At 49.1% G+C, this 9,130-nt stretch overlaps 1 protein-coding gene across 2 annotated transcripts in view; it reads right to left on the reverse strand.

The window, feature by feature from the left end:
* LOC146863657 (long-chain-fatty-acid--CoA ligase ACSBG2-like) overlaps positions 1 to 3,143 on the reverse strand; it is a 540,015-nt gene extending 536,872 nt beyond the window's left edge. The window contains exon 1 of one of the 2 annotated variants that reach the window (XM_085627749.1): positions 2,620 to 3,143. In XM_085627749.1, coding sequence (XP_085483875.1) covers positions 2,620 to 2,629 — 10 coding nt within the window. In that variant the 5' untranslated portion in view covers positions 2,630 to 3,143. The remainder of the gene's footprint in view (positions 1 to 2,619) is intronic. The other variant, XM_085627750.1, reaches the window with a different exon arrangement.
* Between the last annotated feature and the right edge of the window lie 5,987 nt (positions 3,144 to 9,130).

The raw sequence follows: 9,130 nt of genomic DNA on the forward strand, positions 1-9,130 counted from the left end.
CTGCACCACAGCACCAGGCGGCATTACTGTGTACTGCACCAAGGCACCAGGTAGCATTACTGTGCACTGCACCACAACACCAGGTGGCATTACCGTGCACTGCACCACAGCACAAGGTGGCATTACCGGTCACTGCACCACAACACCAGGTGGCATTACAGTGCACTGCACCACAGCACCAGGTGGCATTACCGTGCACTGCACCACAACACCAGGTGGCATTACCGTGCACTACACCGCAGCACCAGGTGGCATTACCGGTCACTGCACCACAGCACCAGGTGGCATTAGCGGTCACTGCACCATAGCACCCAGGTGGCATTACCGTGCACTGCACCACGGCACCAGGTGGCATTACAGTGCACTGTACCACAGCACCAGGTGGCATTACCGGGCACTGCACCACAACACCAGGTGGCATTACCGTGCACTGCACCACAGCACATGGTGGCATTATCGGTCACTGCACCACAGCACCAGGTGGCATTCCCGTGCACTGCACCACTGCACCAGGTGGCATTACCGTGCACTGCACCACAACACCAGGTGGCATTAATGTGCACTGCACCACAACACCAGGTGGCATTACTGGGCACTGCACCACAGCACCAGGTGGCATTACAGTGCACTGTACCACAGCACCCAGGTGGCATTACCGTGCACTGCACCACAAAACCAGGTGGCATTACCGTACACTGCCCCACAACAGCAGGTGGGATTACCGTGCACTGCACCACAGCACCAGGCGGCATTACCGGGCACTACTCCACAGCACCCAGGTGGCATTACCGTGCACTGCACCACAGCAGCAGGTGGTATTCCCGTGCACTGCACCACAGCACCAGGTGTATTACCGGGCACTGCACCACAGCACTAGGTGGCATTACCAGGCACTGCACCACAGCACCAGGTGGCATTGCCGGGCACTTCCCCACAGCAGCAGGTGGCATTACCGGGCACTGCACCACAGCACCAGGTGGCATTACCGGGCAGTGCACAACAGCACCCAGGTGGCATTACCGTGCGCTGCACAACAGCACCAGATGGCATTACCGTGCACTGCAACACAACACCCAGGTGGCATTACCGTGCACTGCACCACAACACCAGGTGGCATTACCGGGCACTGCACCACACCAGGTGGCATTACCGGGCACTGCACCACAGCACCAGGTGGCATTACCAGGCGCTGCACTACAGCACCAGGTGGCATTACCGGGCACTGCACCACCCCCCCCCATCTTGCAGCCACAGCACTTACACTTCACAACAGTCAGACTGCTCATAACTACAGATAGACACCTTGATGCTCATCCTGCAGCAGCTTGCCACTGACGGAAAGCCAGCCCTATTGAGCTGTTCTGTACATCTCTCAGGTCCCTTCGTTACCAGCGGAGGGGGCTCCCCCCTCGAGTTCAGTTGCTGGGATTCAGGTCCTTCGGAGGATATCCGTGTTTTCATCTCCAGATGTTTCATCATGGCCTGCCTCCAGGCGTTCACAGCTCTTGCTTCACTAGCATGTTTCCTGTTGCTGCTTGCTTCACAAGTTCGCCTGAAGGCTCGTTTGTTTCCTTCACATTGAAGGGCTTAGCTTAGTCAGGGAGATTTCAGGCTCCAGGATTTGTAGTCTACTAAAAACATGCCGAGCCAAGAGAGTGTTGTGGGGCTCAATGCCAGGTAGTGGGGGGTGGGGGGTGGGGGGGGGGGGGGGGTTACAGGTGTTCACTACTAAGTGCTTCGAAACCTCGACGGAAATGACGGCGATGCTCTGAAAAGTCAGACACATTCCTGAAGCCCTTCGACTCTCTTTGAACATCGCGTGCAAGAAGACTGGCGAGCTGGGCACATGCCACGGAATCTGTGGACTGGAGATAACGGCGTCACCTGCAGGCTGCAGATTCCAATCCCAGTGAGATAGCTCACATGGTTAAGTGCCTGCTGCAGCGATCTGTGTGTAAAAACGTTCAGGTTGTAGGCTCCAATGCTAGTAAGACAGCGTGTGGGCTAAGGTACCCCCTGCACTCTGTGTGTGGGCCAATGCACCTCCTGCAGAGAGAAATGGATTGTAAGAGAGACAGAGTGTATGTGAGAGTGAGTTTTTAATTTTTATCAGGTATTTGTATAAAAGGAACCTAGTTCCAAGGAACAGCGGAGCGCTCTAAAGAGGACCTTTGTGCATCTTGGCTGCAGGCAGTTCACATGTTTAGTGGGGTTCAGGGTCTAGGAGCTGGCTTGGCAGTGCCTGTGCTTGCTTCTCTTTGGCTTCTATGCGCTCACAGGGCGGACACGTGTCTCTCTAAACCTGTTAAGTGCTTGTTTACACCAACTCCTCTTCCTCCCTCTCGCACAACACATCAAATGATCTGATGACGTGTTAATTTGTTTTGAATAATATTCCAAATCTACTACTCAAAGAACCCCGTCTACCTGCATCTCATTCACAAACTCCTTCATATTTCCCAATTTCTCATCTTTGCATTGACAAGCAGAGCTCCAAGAGCTTTCCTTCCACCTTCTACTGTCTAAAACAAGAACATAATGCCCAGTGCTATCTTCCACACTGGGTATAGAAAACACCTTTAGAAATACTGGTCATGTCGCGATACTCGGGTGACCTACCAGGATCCATCACTGCGGCGGCCTGGATCTCGGCCACAGAGTCCTCTGAGGTTCCGTCTCCTTCTCTCCTCCTACAACGGCTGCTCGCGGATCCTTCTCGCTCCCTTGTTGACTTGCGAGGGACCAATGGATGGTGAGGCTCAGACGGCAATCAATCAATCAGCATTTGTATAGCGCAGCACTGGCACCTCTAGGGCTATCTGGGCGCTGTGAGTGCGACGTCTCTGGCGCACAGCCAGGGCTTGAGTCTCTTCCTGAAGTCCGCCAGGGAGGGTGCTGTTCGATGTAGAGTTAGCACTCTCTGCTCCCCCCAAGAGCTGCCTTCTTATCTTCACTGACACAGGCTCCCAGGAGTTTGGCAGAATCGAGTAACTCCTCACCAGGGAAAATCATTAAATTGGCTTCTGAAGGCTCCTGATTCTCCAGAGCAGATGGCACCTCTGAGCCCTGGTGCGATGAGGACAGGTGAGAGCTGAGGACACACTCCCTGTGCCCACTGTCTTCCTATTAGTTGTACCATAAGCACAAGAACACACACATTCTCTCTTTCAATGCACAGTGGGCAAGCCGAGAAGGTGCAGCAGCCAGGGTGTGTTGAGCAACTTCTCGCATCCTATGGTGTCATCTGGGTGTGTGCTTTCCCATTTGATGTTTCAGACTTCTCTGCCTGGGGCACAGGCTCGAGCCTCTGCTTAGAGTTAAAAAGCGTCCTGCTTATAATGGTTTCTTTTGCAGAATCTTTCGCTCACTTTCCCATTAGTGGAATGATGGTAACATTCAAAAGTTTACCCGAGTCACATCAGATATTGCAGCTCTAGTCATAGGCAAGCTGTATGGGGGAAGAAAGAAAGGGGGCATAGAGCAATCTGAAAAGAATTCCTGTACTTTCAGCCAGCCAAGGTTTTAAGTAAACTATATGCTCGAATGAAATATAAATATTGCAGGGGAGCTCAAGACATTGCCCAAGGGGCCACTCTCACTATCCCTGGTGGCGAGTGGGTGGTCCTGCTTCGGTGGCGGTCTTCCCGTGGCGGTCTTCCAGCAGGGATCCACTGGGAAGAGGTAGCATTGGAAAGGAGAGATGTTAACATTGAAGTAAACAAAAAACACAACCAGGCTGCTCAAGAAGCTCTTCCCGGGAAGCAAGATGCAAAAAAATAAATTATTTATGTTATGTTTTGTTAACTTTCGTTTTTCCAAAAAAGTGACTTCTGAGAGCTCCATTCTCAAATTGAGAGGGAGAGAATTCCAGAGCTTGGCGGCAAGGTAGCTGAAAGAGCGGCCTCCCAAACGTGCTCTAATTACCTTAGGGCTCCTCTTTTCAAACAACAAGGAGACCCAAGTAAAGTCAGCCAGGGACCTCGGGAATCAATTATTTTGTGCTACAATGGACCCTAGGGAGGTAGGGATAGGAAGCAACAAATGTATACAGACCCAATCAGTGCTGTATTGGTTAACTTATCCAGCCGGACAGAGGTTCAATATTTAATTTATCAGCAAGTTTTTTGGATATAAGCAAACACAAATACTGAAGAGTGGGACACAAGCCTGCATCCTACTACACAAACATACAAACATAAAATAGGGAGAACATTTAAGCGAGGCTCAGGCAACGCTTACGGTTTGTTTTGACAAGTAGTATGAATTTTAAGAAACAAATCGCAAGTAACGTCTCTACACAGTTAATAATGACATCGCATTTAAAACATGAGGCGTTTTAAGGTGTCATCGGCGTTTCGATCCAAGTGAGCAATGCGTGGATCATCTTCAGGACATTATATTAGCATGCCTGTATATAAGTGCCCAAGATAACGGCCGTCGCAGATATGCGGTACTGGCAGGTTGAGGATCAAGGGGCACTTCAGGGAACACTTCAGGAGGGGCTGCATGTAATACAACTTCGCGACTGCAGCGCGATGGCCTCAAGTAAAGAAATTGGAGGGATTTACGGGAGTGGAGCCACAGGCGTATGCTCGGACGGCGTAATGACCAACAGTCGAATGCGCCGTGCTGCTCAGGGGGTCAGCATCCGGGATAACGTTAACCAATACAGCACTGATTGGGTCTGTATTCATTTGTTACTTCCTATCCCTACCTAATTACCTTAGGTGTCACAATCAGAGCGGTCCCCTAGGATCTGTGGGGATGGTAGAATGTAATCAAGGAAAACAGATAGCGAGGGCGTTTCACATTTAAAATTTTGCTTTGAAGGAGACTCTTTCCTTGTTCAGGAGTCAGTGGAGCTTCAGAAGAGCTGAGCCAGTGGGAGAGTATCTGTGGATGTTCGGAAGCATCCGTGCGGCCGCATTTTGCACCCTCTGGAGCATTCTCACACTGCTGGGTAGCTCCAAGGTATAGCACAGTCCAGGCTAGACACCAATAGAGCCTGGAGTACTGTCTTTCTCACCTACTCAGGAAGAAGTTCCATGACCTTACGGAGCATTTTTAGGATGGCGACACAAGTCCCGGGAAGAGCAGGTATTTGGCTATCAAAGGACAGGGTGCAACCAAACAAAATTCAGAGATTTTAAGTCTCGGTTTTGGAGTAGGTGTTGGACCTAATTTGTCTGGCCACCAGGTAGAAGACCAGATTGAGGATTGATTCCCCACCACCATAACTTCAGTTTCTTATGTCTCAGGCACCTGAGATCTAACCATTTGGCTAAGTCCGCCAAACAAGATTTAAAACTAGTCGCTGCAGTGCTTTCGTCCTGCCCAAGTGCGATGATCAGCTGAGTGTCATCAGCATATGACACAATCATAATGCCATGGCACTCGATCACATCTGCAAGGGGCCGCATGTATAGGTTGAATAAGATTGGACTAAGGGCACTCCCTGCTGCAGAGGGAGGATCTCAGAAGTGCACGGCTGCTGAAGCACCTGAAAGGTCACAGTCCCCGACACAGTATTGTCACAGCCGTTCAAGACCATGGTACATGGTGTAGAAGGCGGCACTCAGGTCTAAGATAACCAAGGCAGATGTCTTGCCCTCATCAGCAATGAGTCTCCGGGACTCTGAAGCCAGTAAAAGTGTGCGTTCAATACTGTAATGTGGTCTGAATCTGAATGAAGTCTCTTGTAGAAGTTCCTTCTAGCTATAGCTCGTCAATTGCTGATTGACACGTTCTTCTGCAATTTTAGCGAAGAACGGTAGCAGAGATATAAGTCTAAGATTCTCCACTTTGGGTGGGTCTAAGGAGGGCTTTTTTAAGAGAGGAACAACTGTGGCATGTTTCCATTTATAAGGATCCTGACCAGTGGTGAATGACAAATTAAGTACTTCACAGAGTGCCGGTAGAATGCCATCCAGTCCCCTCACCAACATGGTGGTGAGGCAGCATCAAACTGAGAGCCCAATTTCACTTTAGAGACAAGAACACATGTCTCTGCCACTGATGGGAGTGTTAATGTTCAAAAAGCCACCAGACGAAACAGATGGTAATGGCCAAGAGGTCGGGACGGGCAATCTCTAGCTTTTTCCAGAAAGGATGCCTACATTTTGGCAAATTTATCTGAGACAAATTGTGGAATCTGATTGCAGTGTTGTATCGCAGGGGTAATGAAGGCTGAAACACGTTTCACAGAGATGAGGGACTTGGATGTCCAAAAGATCCCACAATAGGATTTTTTGGCCAGCGCAATCTTCTGGGCGAAGAATTGAGTCCGTGTGTGGCTGATTAATTCAAGATACTCCTCAAGAGCTGTAAGATGGACAGTTTTGTCTGCTGCATTATAGTTCCTATGCCATAGGCGTTCAAGGTCTTTGCATGGCTTTTTCATAAGCAACTCTGCTATCGGCCAGGAGGGCATTGCATGCTTTTAGTTGTGCTGTTATCTAAGGCCTCATTGATCCATGCTTCCATCTGATGATTGGCTGGATGAGGACAGCCATTAAGCAATGGTGGGTCCAAGTTCAGAGCTGTTGTGAAGGCGGTGGCTGTGATGAGAGACCATTTACGGGGTTTGTTACATCGAACTCCAGATACTAAGGGGGTCGAGGGACCCATAGAAACCTGGAAAGGAAAAATAAAATGGTCAGGCCATACACAAGGCATGGAGATGCACAACTGACGGAGGGATAATTAGAAAAGATGGAGGCCAGGATATGGGCAAGTATGTGGGTAGGAACATGAATCGACGATGCGTGCGACAGGTGGCATGTCCAAAATGTAGATTAATGTCGCCCAGTATCAGAACATGTGGGTACTGTAGAGCATGATCAGGTACAATGTCCATCAAAGCAGTTGCACACTGAGTGGCGGGATCAGGCGGTCGATAGATTAATGAGCCTGCTAAGGTGCAACTACCAGATACCGATAGGGAGAAGCAAGCCGCCTCCCAGCCAGAAATCTTCACTTGATAGACACTACGAGGAATGTGCCATTTAAAAATAACTGCGACCCCCCCCCCCTCCCCCCCCCCTTTGGTTGCGTCTATCTTGCCTTAAAACAGCATAATCCTGTAGGATTGCCTTCAGCGTATCAGGGGCCGACTGCGCAGTGAGCCAGGTTTCTACAAGAAAGATTGCTATTGGCTGGTGCTCGGATAAAAGTCTGATAGAAAACTCTGTGCTAGCTTCAGGCTCTGATGATGTATCCTCCGCACAGGGGCTTCCCTATGCCTGCAGCTCTCCTTGATGGACGGAGTAAGTAAGAGTATCTCCTTCGCTGTATACCGCAAGGCATCAGATGCCAGCTAGGAGACGGCCTGGCCCCTGACACCGTCCAGGCGCGGACAGGGGCAGACTGACTTGAATTTGGCATGCCAATGGCGTGCCCGCTGCACGCGTCACCTACGCGTCTGCGCTGCTGCAATGTTTTTGTCGCCCGCTTACAGGAGGGCGTAGTTAATTCCAAAGAAAGGAAGGGGCTACTTTAAAACAAACTGGAGCCCCGATGCTCCTCTCCTACCCGCAGGCTCCACACCCAGATGCAGCTACAAGAAAATAAAACAGAAATTAAAATAAAAACGGCAAAAGAAGAGTGCTAAATTAAAACCAAAAACCAAAAAAAAAAAATACAAGCATTGGCATAGCCAATAGGTCTTGCCTTTGGGGCCTTATAAGTGTTAAGCCAGTGCTATTGACTTTGCCAATGTCTTCAAGCTGTGCTGTAGAGAAGCGTGGCTGTTGTGCAGCATGCTGAAAAGGTTTAATAAAAAAGTGTCAGAAGTATTTTTCTTACCTTATATATGATCAAGAAGGCATTATGTACAACTCAACGACCATATTAAAAAAAGTATTTACAATAAAAAATGTCCTCAGTTTTCTTTTGTTCTTGCAATGCTGGCAACTTGTTTCTGCCTATTCCAATAGTTGTTTGTTAAAGCTTTTTTTTAAGGGGCCATAAACAATCGGAGGGTGAAGGTTGGGAAATAGTACCTGTATTATAACACTAGCAACGGCCAGACGCTAGGGGAGAATCAACAGATGCCAGATTCTGAGAGCAGGCTGAGGTGGTGCTGAGTGATGCTGAGGTGGTAGTGGTGGTGGTGGTGGTGGTGACTGGTGCGGAGACGATGGTGAGGTGATGCTGAATGATACTCAGGTCTTGATTTCCGTGTGAAGCGCTATAATGCCCTTGGTTCAAGTTTGCGCTATAATTATGCGGGTCAGGCAAGCGGGTGTGGCCTGATGTAATGTAATGGGACAATATCAGGTGAAAGCTCTACGTATTCACTGCTTAGGGAGTGCTTCTTCTTATGACAAATCTCCATATATCACACCTGTTGCGGCTAGGGCTGCGGATGTTAGAACCAGGTAACTAGGTTAGAATCTCGGCTCAGGCGCAGCATCTAGTGATTCCGTGCAAATCGCTTTGTTACACTGTGCTTAAAAACTGTTGTGTAAGGGGAGCTGATTTCCGTGTGAAGCGCTATAATGCCCTTGGTTCAAGTTTCAATATAATTATGCGGGACAGGCAAGCGGGTGTGGCCTAATGTAATGTAATCGGACAATATCAGATGAAAGCACTACGTATTCACAGCTCAGGGAGTGCTTCTTCTTATGACAAATCTCCTAATATCACACCTGTTGCGGCCAGGGCTACGGATGTTAGAACTGGGTAACTAGGTTAGAATCTCGGCTCAGGCGAAGCATCTTGTGATTCCGTGCAAATTGCTTTGTTACACTGTGCTTAAAACCAGACAAGTCACCCCATCCTGGATTCCCCTGGGTGTCTAGTTTTCAAAAATGTATAGGTTTGCTAGGTTTCCGTAGGTGCCAGCAGAGCTAGGGTTCAAAATCTACAGCTAGGCACTTTGCAAACAAAGGGTCAGTTTTCACTGTGAAAATGTGGTGTGTCCACGTTGTGCTTTAGGCCATTTCCTGTCGCGGCCACTAAGCCTACCCACACAAGTGAGGTACCAATTTTCGCAGAAGACTTTGGGAGGAATTTTGGGGATCCACGCAGATTCCAGAACTTTCCCCCACAAAAATGTGAGGAAAATGTGTTTTTTTTAAAACAAAGTTTGAGGTTTGCAAGGGATTCTGGGTTACAGAACCTGGTGAGA

Source organism: Triturus cristatus, chromosome 2_1 (genome assembly GCF_964204655.1).
Source record: "Triturus cristatus chromosome 2_1, aTriCri1.1, whole genome shotgun sequence".
Taxonomy (NCBI): domain Eukaryota; kingdom Metazoa; phylum Chordata; class Amphibia; order Caudata; family Salamandridae; genus Triturus; species Triturus cristatus.